The sequence below is a fragment of the Mobula birostris genome, chromosome 11 (assembly GCF_030028105.1).
Source record: "Mobula birostris isolate sMobBir1 chromosome 11, sMobBir1.hap1, whole genome shotgun sequence".
Taxonomy (NCBI): domain Eukaryota; kingdom Metazoa; phylum Chordata; class Chondrichthyes; order Myliobatiformes; family Myliobatidae; genus Mobula; species Mobula birostris.
This window is the reverse complement of record NC_092380.1, coordinates 76,570,984-76,592,246: the sequence shown is the minus strand read 5'-3', so window position 1 is coordinate 76,592,246 and position 21,263 is coordinate 76,570,984. Positions and strand designations below refer to the sequence as shown.

General features: G+C 40.4%; 1 protein-coding gene across 7 annotated transcripts in view; it reads left to right on the top strand.

Moving 5' to 3' along the window:
- dennd2b (DENN domain containing 2B) overlaps positions 1-21,263 on the top strand; it is a 527,103-nt gene that overhangs the window by 438,946 nt on the left and 66,894 nt on the right. For all 7 annotated transcript variants that reach the window (XM_072272571.1, XM_072272574.1, XM_072272573.1 and 4 more), the window contains 2 exons: positions 14,552-14,692; positions 16,298-16,446. In XM_072272571.1, coding sequence (XP_072128672.1) covers positions 14,552-14,692; positions 16,298-16,446 — 290 coding nt within the window. The remainder of the gene's footprint in view (positions 1-14,551; positions 14,693-16,297; positions 16,447-21,263) is intronic.

Below are 21,263 nucleotides of genomic sequence, written 5' to 3'. Positions count from 1 at the left end.
GGAAGAAGCTAAGAGCTGGAAAGTTGATTGGCAAAAGGGCTACAGAGTTGGAGAAGGGGGAGGATCATGGGACAGGAGGCCTAGGGAGAAAGAAAGGGGGAGGGGAGCTCAGAGGAGGATGGAAAGCAGGCAAGGAATGATTGTGAGAGGGACAGAGAGAGAAGAAAAAAAGGGGGGGAATAAAAATAAATGAGGGATGGGGTAAGAAGGGGAGGAGGGGCATTAACAGAAGTTTGAGAAGTCAATGTTCATGCCATCAGGTTGGAGGCTACCCAAACGGAATATAAGGTGTTCTTCCTCCAACCTGAGTGTGGCTTCATCTTAACATTGATTTCTCTAACTTCCGTTAATGCCCCTCCTCCTCTTCTTACCCCATCTCTTATTTAATTTTATTCCCCCTCTTTTTTTATTCTCTCTCTGTCTCTCTCACAGTCACTCCTTGCCTGCTCTCCATCTTCCTCTGGGCTCCCCTCCCCCTTTCTTTCTCCCTAGGCCTCCCATCCCATGATCCTCCCCCTTCTCCAACTCTGTATCCCTTTTGTCAATCAACGTTCCAGATCTTAGCTAATTTCCCTCCCCCTCCTGTCTTCTATCATTTTGGATCGCCACCTCCCCCTCCCACTTTCAAATCTCTTAATATCTCTTCTTTCAGTTAGTCCTGACAAAGGGTCTCAGCCCGAAACATCGACTGTACTTCTTCCTATAGATGCTGCCTGGCCTGCTGCGTTCCACCGCATTTTGTGTGTGTTGCTACATCTAATCAAAACCTTTTGGCTTGATTTCAAAACTTATTACAAGTACCTTGTACAAGCTTCCTCTTAAAACATTATCACCTAAAAATTCTTCGGTTTTAAATTGATTAAAGATTATGACTTCAGGAATAGCAATTTAACCTGAAGAGGAATTTTCATTTATGAAAATTACATGCAGGTTACCATGGAGTTGTGTGCGGTTTTTAAGGGAAGCAGTTAAATTGGGGGTTTTAGATGCAAATAATGAAGCAGGCATAAAAAAAGGACAGCGTTTTGATGGCATAAATTCAAATGTAACATTTTTCTCAATTTTCAGCCCAGAAATATAAAAACCCTTTCAGTGTCAATAATTCCAAAAAAAAAAGGGAAAGTCATGCCAGCATGCCAGTCTAACTTCATGCAGAGTCGTGGTTTGAAAGTGTGAATTATTTTGTATCCTTGCCTCCAGTTTAACTGGGAGCCCCTATATAATACTATGGAACCTTATGATGATGGAGTTCAATAACATCCTTTGATAATTAAAATATATTTCCCAAATGCAGAGGACAGGTGACTTTGAATAATGATTCAATAAGAACAGGACTTGGACATCATTGGTATTCAAAATAATTCGTTCAGTCAGGAACCCCAGAACATTAGGAACTTGTGATAAGTGTGAAATATATTTAAAAATTCAAAACATTAGCATTACATTATCTATATTGTCTAGTAAGGCTTTATGGGTGGAACTGAGGAATAAGAAAGGTATGACAACATTAATGAGGCTATATTGTAGACCACCCAACAGGTTGAGAGGAACAAATTTGTAGAGACGTCACAGACTGTTGAAAGAAATTTGAGGTTGTTATAGAAGGGGATTTTAACTTTTCACGTATTGACTGGGAATCATATACTGTAAAAGGACGAGATGGCATAGGGTTTGTCAAACGTGTTCGGGAAAGTTCCCTTATTCAGTGCATAGAGAGAGTGTGTGATACTTGATCTCCTATTAGAGAATGAGACAGGGCAGGTACAGAAGTTTGTGTAGGGGAACACTTTGCATCTAGTGCTCATAATGCAGTTTTTTCAAAGTTAATATGGAAAAAGATAGGTCTTGTACACAGGTATCAATTCTAAATTGGAGAGGTCAATTTTGATGGTATCAGAAAGTATCTGGCAAGTGTGAATTGGGACAGGCTGTTTTCTGGCAAAGATGTACTTGGTAAGTGGGAGGCCTTCAAAAAGTGAAAATTTGGGAGTACAAAGCTTGTATGTACCTGTCAGAATAAAAGGTAAAGATAACAGGTTTTTAACAAAATAAAATAAAATAGTAGTTTCTACTGTTTCATTAAGCTATTCCACTTTAAATGAACTAGCAGTTCTTTTGCGCTTCATACCCTTTGCTTCTTCGGAGTTCGCCATAGTGAATCAATAATTTCTTCAATAAAAACAGTATAAATAAGCCAGTTCTAAAATCATTGTCAACACCATCCGCATCAGAAACTGGAAAAGAAAATGTGATTTTGTACGATCCTAAGGTATACTTAGCATGCTAATGAGGTAGACTGTGACAATCTTTTGTGCGCTAGTAGCAAAGATTTGTTTCCACACACACACACACACACACACACACACACACACACACGCCTGAGAGGGAACATTGGCCCTGGTTAAGAAAAGAAAAGGTGAGTAGCAGCTATAGGCATGTAGGAACAAATGAGGTACCTATGGAGTATATGAAATTCAAGGGAACACTTAAGAAAGAAATCGGGGGTCTAAAATAAGACAAGAGGTCGCTCTAGCAGACAAGTTGAAGTAGAATCCTAAAGGATTGCAAGAGACAAAACTGGTCCCCTGGAAGATCAGAATGGTCATCTGTGCTTGGAGCCAAAACTGATGGGAAGTTCTTAACTGGATTTTTTTCATCTATATTTACTTAGGAGAAGGATATATAATCTATCATAGACCCTATACAGATTACAGAGAAGGAGATGTTTGCTGTCTTGCGGCAAATTAGAATGGATAAATCCCCAGGGCCTGACAAGGTTTTCGCTTGGACTCTGTGGAAGGCAAGTGCTGAAATTGCAGGAGCCCTAGCTGAGGTGTTTAACTTATTCTTATCGACAGGTGAGGTACTGGAGGATTGGAGGATAGCTAATGTTGTTCCACTGTTTAAAAAGGGTCTAATCTTAAACCAGGAAATTACAGGCTGGTGAGCCTGATGTAAGTAATGGGAAAGTTATTGGAAGGTATCCTAAGGGACTGGATATACGAGTATTTGGATAGACAGGGACTGAGTTGGGATAGTTGGCATGGCTTTGTGTGTGAATGTCATCTATCCAAACTTATAGAGTTTGTTGAGGAAGTTACCAGGAAAGTTGATGAAAGCGAGGCATTCGACGAGGTCCCACAATGGAGGTTGGTCATGTTCATTACATAATAAGTCATTAATGTGGCTTTTCTCGGGCACACTTAAAAACCTACAGTACTGTGCAAAAGTGAAATGTGAAGTGAAGATGCCATCTAAGTATCAAAACAATTCTGTGAAGAGCAATAAATTGTAAAATCTAACTCAAATTAATATTTGGTGTAACCACCCTTTGCCTTGAAAATTGCTTCAATTCTCTTAGGTACACAGTCGTGCAGTTACTATATATATTCTTCATTACCTTGACCATGTGATTGGGGTCATGGTCCTGTTGCAGGATGAAGTTGGGACCAATCAGACGCCCCCCTGATGGTATTGTGTGATGGATGAGAATCTGCCTGTGCTTCTCGGCATTCTGGATTCCATTAATTCTAGCCAGATCTCCAACTCAATTTGCAGAAATGCAGTCCCAACCCAGCAGGGAACCTCTGATGTGCTTCACTGTTGGCTGCAGACACTCATTCATGTAGTGCTGTCCTGCTCTTCTAAGGACAAACCTTTTTGAGCCAAAAATTTCTAATTTTGGCTCGTCAATCCAGAGCACTTGATGCCGTTGTTCAATACCCTAGGCTTTTCTGTGTAGGTGAATCTTTTGGCTTTGTTTCCACTTCAGAGGAGTGGCTTTTTGCAGCAACTCTTCCATGAAGATCACTTCAGACATAACTTCTCTAGACTGTAGAGGAATGTACTTGGGTTCCAGGGGTTTCTGTGAATTCAGAGCTGATAGCAGTGCTGGACTACTTCCAACTTAGAAGGGATGTATCTGTCATCTGCTGCAGTGATTTTCCATGGCCGACCCTGCTTTTCTGATCTTCAACATTGCCCATTTCTTTGTGCTTCTTCAGAAGAGCTTGGACAGCACATCTTGAAACACCTGTCTGCCATGAAATTTCTGCTTGGGAGACACCTTGCTGATACAGGATGACCACCTCGGGTTTTGTTGCTATGCTCACTCTTGCCACAGCGTAAGATTTGATTTGAAGGTTAATCTGTCACATCCTCACCTTTTAATTTGGTTGTCCTTCACCCAGTTTGATTTCTTCCGCACCGGTTTCTGTTTCAGATAATCAGATTAATTCATTCAACTCATTATATCGTTATCATTAGCACCTGTTTGTTATTTTTGTTTAATCTTGCACTGGGCTGGATACTGACAAAGTAATCAAGTTTTTATTTGAAAAATGGTCTATTACTTAATATGTTACTTTCTTACACAAAATACAAAAATATCTCTAACATTTAATTTTCTGGAAAATGAATGTTTGGAGATCTAAAATTTGCTCTTTTCTACCGACACACTAATGTGGAAGACAAAAAATAAAAACCTAAAACAAAATTTATATAAAAAATCTAGGGTGCCCAAGAAATTTGCATAATACTATATATTAACAAAAGTAATTGAATTTTTTGATCTACACAGTGCAGCTTTTTGAAAGAATTAACTAACATGGTCTAATGGTTGTAAATTCCTACTGTCTATTCTCTGTTAGTCAGTACTTTTTACCTAGGAATACGTCCAGTGCTGTAGAGCCTGAGGCCACACTTCATTGCACTTGTATGTTCCTACCCACATTTTTGGACTGATTCACTTTAATCAACACAAATTGCTGGCTGGAGGATACAAAAGAGGAAAAGCCTGTTCTTAGCTTCTTGCAACTAAAATTACACTGATTTCCATGTGAAGCTTCTTTCTGTCTTTATTCAACATAAGTCTACATTTGTCAACTCCCACATTTCACCACTTAGAAATGTAGAAATCTACAGGACATTACAGGCCCTTTGGCCCACAATGTTGTGCCGACCATGTAACCAACTCTAGAAGCTGCCTAGAATTTCCCTACTGTATAGCCCACTATTTGTCTAAGCTCCATGTACTCAGATTTTTAGTACAACTTCAATTTCCAAAATTTTTTTTTGTAAAATTATGCAAAAGGCATCATTTATCTCTTTCACGTTATTCTGGGTGAATATTCTGAATGTAATTCAGTAGAGTGAGAATAATATTATTAACAACATTATGTTAATATTATTAAGGACCCCACCACTCAGGACATGCCTGCTTCTCATTGTTATCATCAGGAAGGAGGTACAGGGACCTGAAGGCACACACTCAGTGATTCAGGAACAGCTTCTTCCCCCCTGCCATCCAGTTTCGGAATGGACATTGAACCCTTAAACACTCCCTCACTACTTTTTTATTTCTATTTTTGCATTACTTATTTAATTTAACTATATATATATATATTAAATGTAATTCAATTTTTTCTCTATACTGTCATGTATTGCACTGTATTGCTGCCACAAAGTTAACAAATTTCACGATCTATGCCAGTGATATTAAACCTGATTCTGATTCAATGGAGGAGTAGGCTCAAGTAATAGAGAAGCCTACTTCTTATTTGTATTTTCTAAACACTTCATTTTTTCCATTGTGGCTGTGTTTAAAGTAATCTTTGCTGTTTCATTTAACATTATATAAATATTAGCAGGACTTCACAAATATTTGCATGGGTTCCAGTACACAAAGAGTGAGGTCCATTAATGTTAAGATGCTGGGAAATGGGACAGTTCATATTCAGGTACAGGAAATTTAACAGATCCAAATTACTGAGGTGCCCGAGAGCATTGTTCAAAAATTCCACTGCCTAATTAGGGCCTGATTTCCATGTTGTCAGTAGGTTTTGAACTCAAATCGGAACTATCTTCAGAAACCCATGAACATTGCCCCAGAATCTGAGAAACGTGATTGTGGTAGATCTTGATCTCACAGTCAGTTAATGTTGATTAATATTAATTCAATAGTTCAATTCGTCCATTTAGCATCAGAGAAATGTATGCAATATACATCCCAAAATTCTTTTTCTTTGCAGACATCCACAAAAACAGAAGAGTGCCCCAAAGAATGAATGACGGTTAAAACATTAGAATCCCAAAGCCCCTCTACTTCCCCTCCCACGCACAAGCTGCAGCAAAGCAACAACCCTCCCCCTCCCCCACCCACTTCCACAAAATTGCATCAGCACCCTCCACTCACCGGGGTTGCAATAGCAAGGCCCCCAAGAAAGACCATGATCTGCAGTATAACACGAAGTAATTGTTTACCTAACAATTCGACATGGCACAGTTCTCTCTCCCTAATAAAGGGGAAAAAGTGCTGTCCCCTTTCATAGCGGGTGGGGAAACATAACAAAACAGCTCACTGATTCTGCCTAAAGGACCTGTTACTGTGCTGAATCACTAATTATATAAAATAAATAAATAAAGTATACACTGTTAGGATCTTGCACCTTATGGCTTACCTGTACTGCAGTTTCTCTGTAGCTGTTACACTTCATTCTGAATTCTGTTATTGTTTTACCTTGTTTTACCTCAGTGCACTGTGTAATTGATGGCAACTTACTGTATTAGCAGTTAAACATGGGAAAAATGGAAATTGCAGTCAGTGATGTCCTGATCATCTGCAGAGTATAATACTGGAGATTTTGGAAATATCATCAGCAAGATTTGTTGATTTGGTATTAATCTTAAGTGTTTACAAATTATTTTTGCTTTGAAAGCTAACAAAGATACCAAGCCTAATTGAATGAGGTGTAACTGAATTTACAATAATGTATCAAAGTATAAGTATTAAATTCTAAATATGCTTTAGTTTCTATCTTCTTCTCCAACCTGGTCCCAGTCCTCAACTCACTCACTGTAAATGTTTAATGCATTTTGAAAAGGATTAGAATACCTTACTTCACAGTTGCTCAGGGTAATTCAACCTTTGAGGCAGCTTGGTCACATCGCTTGAAAATCTAAAAAAAACTTAGAAGCTCGAAAGCCGAGAAAACGTACTGCAGATGCCGAGCAGGTCAGGCAGCATCTGTGCAGAGAGAAACATCTCCTTTGGTGACCTTAGAACTGATGAAGTGAGAAAACAACATGTTTTAAGTTGCTGATGGGGTGGAGATAAAAAAAAAAGAATGTGATTAAATAGAACATAGAAATCTACAGCACATTACAGGCCCTTCGGCCCACAATGTTGTACCGACCATGTAACCTAGTCTAGAAACCTCCTAGAATTAACCTATGCATAGCCATCTATTTTTCTAAGCTCCATGTACCTATCTAAGAGTTTCTTAAAAGACCCTATTGTATCTGCCTCCAAATTAGGTGGAGACCAAGATTGATGAACAAAATGGTATTGATGTTGTCTTCAAGAGATTGATGATTGCTTGTGAATCAGAGCTAATTTGACAGGACGAGTGTAAGCGGAGGGAGATGAAAAATAGTGCTGGAACTATGAAATGAAGATTATAGTCATTGCTGAAAATCCTAAATGAAGGCAGCTGACAGTAGCTTAATTGAGGACATTGACTGTTGTTGCTAGGAAAATCTGAGACTTTCTGTCTCCCGGATGAATGAGTGCCAGCATTTGAACTCAAATCAGTGGCTTTAAAATGTTTAAGAAGTTGTGCCAATGAGGCATACTCTCATAGCTCAAATTTGAATTTTATTAAGTCATGTGGGGTAATTTTTAAAGTAGTTATGAAGAGAATTACTCTGAAGTGAGTACATTTTGCATTGCTGTAAGCCATGGGGACAAGAACCCAGTGCATTGGTCACCCTACTCCATTACTTCAATGGCAGACAGAGTCTATACAACTTCAATTCTGCCTCTGTAATCCCATACCAGCCAGACCTGGCACCAACTGGGGGAGCTAGTTCATTCCTCACCTGTGAGTTGAGAGTATGAAGATAGGGTGTTATTTATTTTCAACAATTTATTTACATTAATTTTTATGTCTTTTCAATTTATTTCATTGTTTGGCATACAATTTAGAAGTTACTGATTGAATAAGAGGTACAGATAGGATAAATACAAGCAGACTTTTTTCACTGAGGTTGGGTGAAACTAGGTTGTGGGTTAAGGGTGAAAGGTGAAATGCTTAAGGGAAGATATGTGGGAGAACATCTTCACTCAGAAGGTGATGAGAGTGTGAAACGAGCTGCCTGCAGAAGTGGTGAATGCAGATTCAACATTTAAGAGAAGTTTGGATGGGAGGGGTGAGGAAAGCTGCAGTCTGGTTGCAGGTTGGCAAGGCTAGGCTGGTTAATAGTTTGGACTAAATGGGCTGAAGGGCCTGGTTCTGTGCTGTAGAGGGTACTATGACTCTATGAATTACTCAGTAACTTACAGAAATGAAATATAATTTAGAAATAATTGAAGCCATGTACCAGAAGCTCCAAAAGAATGAAGGACATTAGACCATAAAACACATGAGCAGAATTAGGCCATTCAGCCCGTCAAGTCTGCTCTGCCATTCCATCATGGTTGATCCCCGATCCCACTCAACCCCAGACACCTGCCTTCTTGCCAAGTCATTTGATGCCCTGACCGATCAAGAAACTTATCAACTTCCACCTTAAATATACCCACAGACTTGGCCTCCACCGCAGTCTGTGGTAGAGCTTTCCACTGATTCACTACTCTCTGGCTAAAAAAAAAATCCTTCTTACCTCTGTTCTAAAAGGTTGGCCCATCAATTTTGAGGCTATGCCCTCTAGTTCTGGATACCCCCCACCAGAGGAATCATCCTCTCCACATCCACTTCATCTAATCCTTTCTTCTGCAGCATTCCCTATTTTCTCTGGTTTCAGGATGAACTGGATCAGGTTCTCAGCAGAAAGTCATCCAGTGCCTATTTTCCACTATCTGACTCCGAGGTTTCGGTTAACTTGCACCTGATTTAGTGATCTGCATCCAGCCTAGGTACATGGGAGGGTTGGGAGTTGAAGGTGATAAGGTGAATCCAGTATGATTCAGTCCATTATCTAAAGAGATTTATGTTCAACCACATGAAATAGTTGATGTGAATTATTAATTTGCTATAAACCGATCACGGCAGAAGATGCCAGACACCATAGCCGACACAAAGCCTCACGCAACATAAGCTTAAGATTCTGCTACATACTGGGATGTCAAGGATGGGTAATTGATGATTGGCATGGACATGATGGGCTAAATGGCCTGTTTCTCTGCTATATCATTCTAAAATTACACATAGGCAATGTTAATCTGCAAAGCCTGAAGCATCTCTCACTTCATGATGTCTAACTTGTGCTATTGAGCATGAAGTGAGAGATGCTTCAGGCTTTGCAGATTAACATGAATCTTCACGTACAGCATTCTCCTTCATTTAAAAGGTAATCAGCTGGTCAGAACTCCTTAGACTAACTAACCATTAACTGGACTGTCATTTCTTTCACCTCATTTATAAGCAGAGCCACCGGTTAACGGTAATTGAACAAGTAAAGTTTATTTTCATTACCTTAGGTTCTGAGTTTGTTAAACCAGTATTTAGCAAATCAAGTTCCACAGTTCCATCTGTTTTTAATCACGCCTCTTGTAGATGGCGACTAAATAAGTCAAATTCCATTTTTATTACAGGATTCCAAGATTTGTTTTTTAAACAGAGCTTGCGGATGATAGTTCATGATTCTGTGAAAAATCAGTAGTAGAGCTGATAAGAGAATTAATATGCCTGCTTATTTTAACAATAAGCTCAGTTCCACCACTGCTGCCTGCAGCTTCCATTGCATGTGCAGTGACAATATAGTTCCTGCTAGGATTGGATGAATGTTAGACAACATTGTAGACTTTAATCAGGACGCGGTATCACTTTGGCAATTGGACTCGTGCAGGGAAGTAGAAAGAGTGAATGTAAAATGCCAGAGGATAAGGAAAAGTGCCAGAGATCCCGATTCAATCCCGACCACGGCTGCTGCCTCCTGGTGTGCCGGTTTCCGCCCACAAGCCAAGGGCCTGTGGATTGGTCACTGCATGTGATCAGGTGTGTGGCTGTGTTTGGGGGTGGGAATGGAGGGAGGGTATTGATAAGAATGGGGAGAATTTAAATATACAGATGGATGTAAATAGGTAGTGCATGAGCTTGGGCACAATGGGCCGAAGGTTGTGTTTCAATGCTGAGTCTAGAGAAAGAAATAGTTAGAGAAGAAAGATGGTAAAAGAAATGGGGGAAGGAAAGAGATTTGCAAAATGAATTTATTTCAACAGGATGGGACTGACTCTTAAGTCTTCATATTTAGGAGGAGTTGCCCTTTGTACATTGAATAATTTGAAGCCACTTTTCTTTATATTTTAATTGATTACATGGTAATATGCACAAGAGAAAGAGTGAATGATAGTCTGATTAAAGAGCAGGTTGGCAGCTGAAGTCCAGAGTTAGCCATCTGAAAAAGCAGGTGAATTATGTGCAATAACAAGCAGAGGGCATTCCAAATAGACTTGATAAAACAGAACAAGGTGAAAGATTGTACCTGTAACATCCTCCTACAGTACTGTGCAAAAGTCTTAGGCACCCTAGATTTTTTATGTAAATTTTGTTTTAGATGTTTATTTTTTGTCATCTGCATTAATGTGTCAGTAGAAAAGGGCAAATTTTAGGTTTCCAACATTCATTTTCAAAAAAAATTAATGTTACAGAGAAATGTTATTTTTTGTTAAATAAAGTAACATACTAAGTAATAGACCGCTTTTCAAATACAAACCTGATCACTAGTAGGTACGTAGCCCAGTGCATGATTAAACAAAGATGACAAGCAGGTGTTAATGATCAATGACATAAGAGTTGAATGAACTAACTTGATTAACTGAAACAGAAACGGATGTAGAAGGAATCAAACTGGGTGAAGGACAACCAAACTAACAGGCGAGGGTGTGACAGATTCAAATCACCAATTCTTACGTCCTGACAAGAGTGAGCATAGCATCAAGACACAAGGTGGTCATCCTACATCAGCAGAAATTTCATGGCAGACAGGAGTTTCAACATGTGCTGTCCAAGCCCTTCAGAAGAAGCACAAAGAAACATGCAAGGTTGAGGACCAGAAACACAGTGGTCGGCCATGGAAACTGACTGCATCAAACTGACGTCCCTTCCAAATTGGAAGAAGTCCAGTACTGCTATCAGCCCTGAACTCACAGAAACCACTGGAACCCAAGTACACCCTTCTACGGTCCAGAGAAGTTTTGTCAGAAGTTGTCTTCATGGAAGAATTGCTGCCATTCCTCCAAATGGAAACAAAGCCAAGAGATTCACCTGTGCTCAAAAACACAAGCACTGGGGTGCTGTACAAAGGCATCAAATGCTCTGGACTGACGAGTCAAAATTTGAAATTCTTGATTCAAATAGGAGGCAGTTTGTAGAAGAGCTGGAGAGTGCTACATGGATGAATGTCGGCAGTCAACATTGAAGCAAGTCGAAGGTTCCCTGCAGGTTTGGAGATGCATTTCTGCAAATGGAGTTAAGTGATCTGGTCAGAATAAATTAATTGATGAGAAGTACAAGCCGATTCTTATCCATTATACAGTACCATCATGGAGGCATTAGATCGGTCCCAACTTCATTTACATTACCTGGAGAGACAGAAGCAAGCGAGACAGCTAAAGTCTACAGAACTGTGGCAAGTTCTCCAAAATACTTGAACCAACCTACCAGCCGATTTTCTTATAAAACTGCATGACAGTATACTGAAGAAACTGATGCAGTTTTAAAGGTGGGCACACCAAATATTGATTTGATTTAGTTTTTTACTGTTTACTGCTGTTCGTAGTTTTTTTTGATATTTAGAAGCTTTTAATTTCATTATTTTTGGAAGCATCTTCACTTTACAGAGTTTGTTTACATGTGCCTAAGACTTTTCCCACAGTATTGTATCTTCATGCACTATGCCACATAAACCACTTATTGGATAATGTGAATTTCTAAAATTTGGATAATTTTCTTTAAAAGCCAAATGGATACCCACAGTCAAACAGCAACCAATGATCCATATAATTTCAATGTTACTCCAACATCACAAGGTCTTTTAAGCAACGCTTTGGAGTAAATGAAAAACCACATGTCCACTCTGCAGATAAATCAAATAGAGTAACTTTATATAAATGCCTTACACACAATCTTCTTTACAGAGACAAGAAGTAAGCATGATACCATCTGGATAGCCTCCATCCTGATGCCATGAACGTCGATTTTTCTAACTTCTGGTAAATCCTCCCTCGTACCCCTTCTCCCTTCTTACATTCTCATTCTGATTCCCCCCCCTCACACCTCCTCACTGCTCAGTTCCTACCTCTGGTGCTCTTCCTCCTTCCCTTTCTTCCATGGTCCACTGTTCTCACCTATTAAATTTCTTTTTCTTCACCCCTTGCATTTTCTACTTATCCCTTCTCAACTTTGCACTTTATTTCCCCCTCTCCCCAGTGATCCACCTTGCCTCTCATGCATCAATTGCCAGCTTATACTCCTTCCCCTCCTTCCTACCTTCTTATTCTGAATTCTGACCCCTTTTCTTTCCAGTCCTGATAAAAGGTCTCAGCCTGAAATGTCGCCTGTTTATTCCCTTCAATAGATGCCGCCTAATTGCTGAGTTCCTCCAGCATTTTATGTGTGTTACTCATGATTTCCAGCACCTGCGGAATCTCTTGTGGTTACAGTTATCATTGACCTCTTTTTTGATTCATTTTGAGCTCTAGGAACTGGAATGTGTAGTAGAATACAGGCTAAAAATATAGTCTTTAGTGGAGCATAGGGCATAAAGTAAATTTCTATAGTGTTTGAGATTCAAGTGTCATGCATACAAGAGATTCCTTACATAAGCAGTTGTGTAAGAATTTCTTTGCACCATCTCCCATCATGCCTTGTGCAGCTGGATCCTTGATTTCCTGTCAGATCGCCGGCAGGTGATAAGAGTGGGCTCCTTCACCTCTGCCCCTCTGACCCTCAACACAGGTGTCCCTCAGGGCTGTGTACTAAGCCCCCTGCTTTACTCTTTGTATACCCTTGACTGTGTCGCCACCCACGGCTCCAATCTGCTAATTAATTTTGCTGACGACACCACACTGATTGGCCTAATCTCAAATAATAATGAGGCAGCCTACAGAGAAGAATTCATTACCCTGATACAGTGATGTCAAGAAAACAACCTCTCCCTCAGTGTGGCAAAAACAAAGGAGCTGGTTGTGGGCTACAGGAGGAATGGAGACAGGCTAGCCCCTATTTGACATCAATGGATTTGGGGTTGAGAGGGTGAACAGCTTTAAATTCCTTAGCATAAATATCACTGAGGATCTCACATGGTCTGTACATACCGGCTGTGTGGTGAAAAAGGCATAACAGTGCCTCTTTCACCTCAAATGGTTGAAGAAGTTTGGTGTGGGCTCCTAATAACTTTCTACAGGGGCACAATTGAGAGCTTCCTGACTGGGAGCATCACTGCCTGTCTGTACTTCCCTCAATCGCAGGACTCTGCAGAGAGTGGTGCGGACAGCCCAGCGCATCTGTAGTTCTGCACTTCCCATGATTCAGGACATTTACAAAGACAGGTGTGTAAAAAGGGCCTGAAGGATCATTGACAACTCGAGTCACCCCAACCACAAACTGTTCCAGCTGCTACCATCTGGGAAACGGTACTGCAGCATAAAAGCCAGGACCAACAAGCTCCGGGACAGCTTCTTCCACCAGGCCATCAGACTGCTTAATTCATGCTGATACAACTGTATTTCTTTGTTATATTGACTATCCTGCTGTCTATACTAATTGGTATAAATTACTATAAATTGCATATTGCACATTTAGACGGAGACGTAACGGAAAGATTTTTACTCGTGTATATGAAAGATGTAAGTAATAAAGTCAATTCAATTCAATTCATTGCAAGCTGGAGGGTCAGTTTGAAGGATCACACTGGAAGTGTATTGAGTAGCATTTGGGGGGCTTGATTAGCAGGGATAGTCTGGGGAAGGAATGTGTGTGGTGGGCATCTGGAGGCTGATGTGTTGAATGGAAGTAGAGTTTATATGGTGGAGCAGATTTGGAAACCGTTTGATTGAGGAAATGATTGGATACGAGAGCTAATTGGTGAGGGTATCGGCGAGGTGATCAGGTGGGAGGGGAGGTTAGTAACAGGAGAGGATCAGCAGGAATGGATGGCAGGAAAGAAAGGAACAGACTAAGTGTAATCACAAGAGATTCTGCAGATGTTGATAAGCCTTAGACTCCATGACCATGGGCCAAGCTTGGTCAGACCTTTTAAATCAGATGAAGCTCTCAATCTATAAGTTAGGACCAGCGTCAGTGCTTGAGGTCCATGTTGCCTGTGAGCCTTGTGTGGATAGTAGAACTTTGTTCCAATGACATCAAATTCTTTCTCATCATCTGTAACCTAAATGTGACAGTGGTGTCAACAGTCATCACAGTTCATTTATTTAAAATATTCTGAGAGGTCACTAATTCATTTCGGTGTGCTTGGCAATCGAAAGATTATTAAAGTTTTTTTTGCACTGAGAAAGTAGTTTCTCAAGAAATTTGTGTTTTTTTTTGAGCAGATCCTGGATGAAGTGGAGAGGAGGCGTGGAATTTCTGCTGCTCTGGTCTATCCGTTCATGAGAAGTCTGATGGAGTCTCCTTTTCCTGCACCTGGAAGGACCATAAAAGTCAAGACATTTCTACCAGGAGCTGGAAATGAGGTGTGTGATTCTCTGTTATTGGCCTAATTACCTGTAGTCCAATGGAGAATAGGAACTAGGGCAAAGGTTTATGAGAAGCCAGCAGTGGGCTACTAAGGCTAAACATATCTTTGCATTCCAGCAAATTTATTTAATATTCTCGGCTGAGTTGAATCTTTAATCTTTGTGAGACATAAAAAGTACTCATTATTGCCTAAAACATCTACAAATAGTGCATTTTATATCAAAGGTTTGTGGCAAAACAGAGGCCTGGCTGTAGATCATAAGCGAATAATTCAAACAAGATGTCTATTAATCACAAATCTTGAAAAGAAAGCTGAAATATTTTAATAGCAGTAAAACTAACAGTCTAAAAATCTTCCTTAAACACTTTGCCAGTAAAGTGCTTTTCTTTATGTAACTATATTTAAAATTTATTTTCTACATTTCATTGGTTCTGGTGATAGAGATTTAGAACATGAAAGCATATAGAATTACATCATGTGCATTCATCTCTGCACAGAGAGCAAGAATACTGCTTAAATCTAAATATCATGGACCAAGTGTAAATAATTATTTGAGTCATTGTAAGATGTCAATGAAAACAAGGGAAAGAAATTACTGAATTGGAGTGATTTTTTTTAACATTGTGCAGGACTGATCTTCGGCTGTTGGTTTTCATGGTATATTTGCCACTATGACAGGATAACAATGGTTTCTAAAGCATGGTAAAGTTAGAAAGATTATGAATATTGTGATTCCATCTGGTTCCCTTTGAACTCGGTGCGGGATTCTTGAATGTTGTATTTCAGTTTCCGTAGGTAATACATGTAGCCAAAATTGGCAATATGAGTTAACAAATGGATATTCCCTGTTTCAGTCCTTGTCTTAAAATGGTGAAGAAAGGAATGCCATACATGCATTTCTGAAATTTATCCTGTCTTAGTGGTTTGAAGAATATTTCAGTTAAGTCTTAAATAGAGCGTAGTAAGTTACAAAACAGGAACTGTCTCTGCAGCCCATAACTGCTGAACACTCTACTATACCAGATTAAACTAACTCTCTTTTACCTGCACTTGATCCTTATTTCTGTATCCATACATATTCATATGACTACTTAAAGACTTCTTAAACACCATTGTTGTATCTCTTACCACCACAATCCCAGCAACTCTTTTATTGCACTTATTTGTGATATTAACAATTTGTTTCCACAAAGGGCATCACAGGGAATCTAATTCCAGTGTCTCTTCTATTTCATATTCCTTAATTTTATATTTTTTTGCCTTCACTAGCTATGCCACTGTGTCTTCTCTCACTAGTTTCAGTGACCCAGGTTCAATCGTGATATCTGTGTGGAGTTTGCATGTTCTCTGTGCGTTTCCTCTGGGGCTCAGGTAACCTCCCACAGCCTGGAGACATAGCCACACCAAATTTCCCCCAATGTGTAGGCGAGTAGGGTGATGGTGCTGATGGGAATGAAGGGAGGATAAAATGGGAATTGGGTGAATGGGCTTTTGATGGCCAGCACAGACCAAAGGCTTGTTTCTGTGCTGACCGATTGCTGGACCTTTCACTGTGGGACGCCTCACCTCTGCAGTCTGACCTCTGACTTTACTGTTTCAGGTGATTGAACTTCGTCGTCCCATGGACTCCCGGTTGGAGCACGTGGATTTTGACTGTCTTTTCCATTGTCTCAGCATACGTCAAGTTATCAGGGTGTTTGCCTCTTTGCTGCTTGAACGGCGGGTTATCTTCATCGCAGATAAACTAAGGTAAAAAAAAAAGTAGAATTATGTTTTGTTTCCTTCAATGTTTCTTTGAATACTGTGGGTCACAAGAAATCAGGGAAATGTATCATGGTCGTGACCCTGACTGATAATGTTTTATCCCATAAAAAGAATCTTGAAATTATTTTGTGGAATTAACTAGACAAAGGTCATTTGAGTGTTAAGGTGTCATAGAAAATCTTAGAGTCATATGACCCTTCATCCCACTGTGTCTGTCCTAACAATCAAACCTGCAACTCCACTCATCCTCTTTTTCTTCTCACTTCCCCATTTTTCCTTTGTCTTTTCCATTAACTCCCCTCCTCCCCTATTTTCCTGCCACTCACCTACTTTAGGGACAATTTTCAGCAGCCAAGTAATCTTTGGGGTGGCTGATTGGGTCACAGAAAAGTACAGCACAGAAAGAGGCCCTTTGGCCCATCCAGATTGTGCTGAAACATTTAAACTACCTCCTCCTATTGACCTACACTTGAACCAGAGCCCTCCATACCCCGACCATTCACCTACCTATCCAAACCCCTCTTAAACGTTGAAATCAAGCTTGCACGCACCACTTGTGCTGGCAGCTCATTCCACACTCTCACAGTCCTCTTTGGGATATGAGGGGCACACAGTCATGGGGAGGAGGTGGTAACTTCTCATTGGCAGTGCCCAGGGCAAGGATTGAACCCAGGCCACTGGAGTTGTGGAGCAGCAGTGATGGTTTGCACCTTAGTAGAGTCATTATCTGTGCATGGTAAATGCATCTATTAAAGTTAAAGGCAGATAAATTACAAATGTATATTAAAATTATTAATTATAGTTTCACCTAAACATTTAAAAAATCTGTAAGAAGGGAAAATGTTTCAGAAGCTAAGAGTTTTTAGTGTCTCCTTGCTGACACACAATTCATTGAGAGAGTTGTCAGGTAATCTGCCCTGACAACTACATCAAAATTAGCTAGTGATCTGTTTCTGGACAATGTACCAGGAGCACTGCAGACCAACTTTGCAATTTCCCATCTCCCCTTGTACGAGAGGCTGTTATAAACTGCTCAGGGTATCCCCAGAGAAGTCTGCGTAAAAGTCTATGGTGTCGTTGTAAGTTTGGTTCTTTCTCTGCTTTGGGCGTTTGTGTTGTTTGGTACAATTCTCTTGATCTGGATGAATGAAGAAAATTGGAAAAATAAACACATGTACCGCATTTTTGTTTACTGTCCAAATCAACAGGAGGAGAAGTTGTTTAGAAGTGATGGAAAGGAATGCAAGGCATTTCACAAATACAGTCACTCCAAACAGGAAATTGGAATTGTTTATCAGAGTTGATTAGAATTGCACAGAGATAATGAGAGGTTTTTAGTATGTGTGTTACTGTTCCTATTGAATTTCAACATTATTGGGTTGTTGTACTTCATAAATTCTGCCTGTTACATCCTATCTCTTGATACCTTCCAGCACAAAGGGGGCATAGACAAACTTTTATTTTGTTTCCTCTTCTGATATTCAATTTTTTGATCAAAGAGAACAACTACTGAAAGATGAATTATTCTACAGCATGCCAAGTGTCAGTTCTAAACGTAGCACTAGATCTGGACTAGATCTCACTGTCTTTAGTTATTGCCTGATTGTCTGGTCCATATGGCCCGTAGTGCCTGGTCAGCAGAGCTTCCAGCAGTGCCCTGAGGTAGTTATACATCCTGGGGTATCTGTGGAAATCTTCAACAGCTGGCAAAAGCCTGACCCTGATTTACTAGCTGTCAAAGCTCTGGGTGTGTCTAATTTCCCTCATGTAATAATCCTTAAAGTAAATCATTCTTGAAAGTTGAAGTTAATAGGAATGATTGCTTAAACATTGAATACAGAAGAGTACAGCACAGTACAGGCCCTTTGGCCCACAGTGTTTTACTAACCTTTTGACCTGCTCCAAGATCAATCTAATCATTCCCTTCCCAGTGAACCCTCCATTTTTCTTTCATACATGTGCCTGTCTAGAGTCTCTTAAATGCCCCTAATGTATCTGCCTCTACCACCACCCCTGGCAGTGTGTTGCACAGTTACCACTCTGTTTTTAGAAAAATTACCCCTGACATCTCCCGTACACTTCCCTCCAATCACCTTAAAATTCTGTCCTTCCTACTAGCCATTGCTCCCTTGGGAAAAAGGTGCTGGCTAACCACTCTCTGTATGTCTCTTATCATCTTGTACACCTCTATCAAGTTACCTCTCATCTTCCTTTGCTCCAAAGACAAAAGCCCTAGCTCACCTGACCTTTCCTCATACGACATGCTCTCGTATCCAGCAGCAGCCTGGTAAATTTCCTCTGCATCCTCTATGAAGCCTCCACATCCTTCCTATAATGACATGACTAGAACTGAACACGATACTCCGAGTGTGGTCCAACCAGAGTTTTATAGAGCTGCAACATAATCTCACAGCTCTTGACTCAATCTCCTGACTAATGAAGGCCAACACATTACACACCTTCTTAACCACCCTATCGGTTTGCACGGCAACTTTGAGGAATTGATGGACATGGACTCCAGGAATCCTCTGTTCCTTCTCTTCACACTTCTTTGGATTGAACACTATCTGCCATTCTCAGCCCAACTCTGAGTCCTTTCAATGTACTGTTGTAAACTAGGGCAAATGTCTGCGCTATCCACAACATCACCAACCTCCCTGTCATTGGCAACCTTACTAACCCACTTGAAACGTGATTTTAAAACCACAACAAATCCTACTTTGTCCTTTGTTGTTTTACTCTCAACGCTACAATCCTCATTAAAATTGACGTGGCCTCTGATCCACTGCTGGGTATAATCTGATGCATCTGTTCAGCAAGCCTGGCATTTACATGCACATGCAAAACCACTATCCAGAACTGCTATGGTTTACTAGCACCACCCAAGCCAATGATTACCTACAGACCTGAAAGAAGTTTTCTTTCTTTCATCCCCCACCTCACCTCCCACTCCCTACCTGTAGAGTTTCACAGGAGGGCACTGTATATTACAGCTGATGATTTAGTTTCCTTTATAATATTTTAAGTCACTGGTTTATGCATTAAGATTTTATAATTTTAGCACAATTGTCAGTCTGATTATTGTAGAATAGAGTTCACTTTCCCACTTCTAATTTAGAAAGGTGGGTAGAACTTCCTCCTCTTTTCCAATGTCAGAAATTTTATAGGTTGATGGGAATTAGACAGCATCACAAGGAGCTGATTACGTGAACACATGCACATGAGTATTTATGTGCAGAAGTGCACACGTGTGGATAGCTGCTTCTAATATCCAACATCTGCAACTGGAGACAGGAAGACTGTGGCTGCCCACTCACAGTCTTCCTGCACCGCATGTTACACTGGCCATATTACGTAAGCAGACCAAGACTAAAATAAACCCTGGCCTTCTGAGAAGAGAATGAAAAGTAAACAACAAAGCGCAAGTCAAAACGAAATGGGCAATGGTCTGAGTGACACTTGAAACATCAATAGAGGGTGACATTCTGAGATTGTTGCAGTGGACCTTGAAGTGGAATAGGGATTTCGGCCAAGCAATTGAATGTGCACCTTAAGCTGGCATATGTTGTTGAACTGACAGTACCATGGGAAGATGGTGTCGAAGAAGCTTATGAGAGGAAAAAGACCAAGTACTCTAAACTGGCAACTGAAGCTGCCCAGAATGGCTAGAAGACCAAGATTTTCCCTGTAGAAGTGGGATGCAGGGGATTCGTTGCTACATCTACGACCAGTCTATTGAAGAAGATGGGGGTGAAGGGTCACTCCCTCCAACAAGCAATCAAGTCCTTGTCAAATGCAGCAGAAGAAAGCAGCAACTGGATTTGGATTAAAAGGAAAGACAACAACTGGGCTGCAAGATGAAGACAGGAGGGTGTGGAACTGAGGGCGTGTATCTGGGACGCAGGTAGCACCATTGAGCCCTCTGGAGATGTCGTGGGCTTATCAAAGAAACGTCAAAGAAGGAGGGTGCCCACTTGATGACCCCGATGACGTACCTACCCTCCCTCCTTGTCATCACTCCAAGCCCACTGCCAACATCGAGAGTTCCGACTTACCACAGGGATTGAAACATCAAGTCCTAGTAACTCTACTGTCATTCAGGCAAAAAAGAACTTTTCCCATGTTCTGATGTGTTTGTATTGATTTCTGTTTAAGTTCTGCCTATTGAAAAATTGGACTGGGCATTTCTTGTTGTGTTTCATCTTCACAAAGTCGTCTTGCACTGTCATATGTAAATATTGTCAAAGTGTGCCTAGTCTCCATTAAACACTTCACAATGGAAAATGGGTTGAAAAGGCCGTCATTATTAGTACTCAGTCAATCAAGAAAAATACCACACTCAAACTAATGAATTATGGAAATGTGAGTGAACTGTCTGGCCATAATTTTGTACCTCAACTCTCTCCATCCATCCATTTTAATGGAGTATTAACAATGTAGTTGTGCACATCGTGAGCACTGACGCTGATTCATCGAGACTTGCCCCCAATGATATCTGTAGCACAGGATGTGATCAGTCCATTCCCTCCTAGGTATGCCCCCTATCCCTTCCCTCTGTTTTCCATGATCCATCCTCTTCCCATTACTTGCACAATTTCCCCCCTCCTCCCATGCTGGCCTGAGTTTACCATGGAGAGAGTTTTTTAATTCCGTGAATCAGCACGTGAATGACACAACAACTGTCTGCTTTTAATTTTGTGGGTCAGGCTTTAATAGTTCTTAACAGGAGAAAAATACCATGAGGACTCATTCAAGCAAGAACTTAGCATCTGTTTTGGAATTATCTGACATGGTGCTTGGAT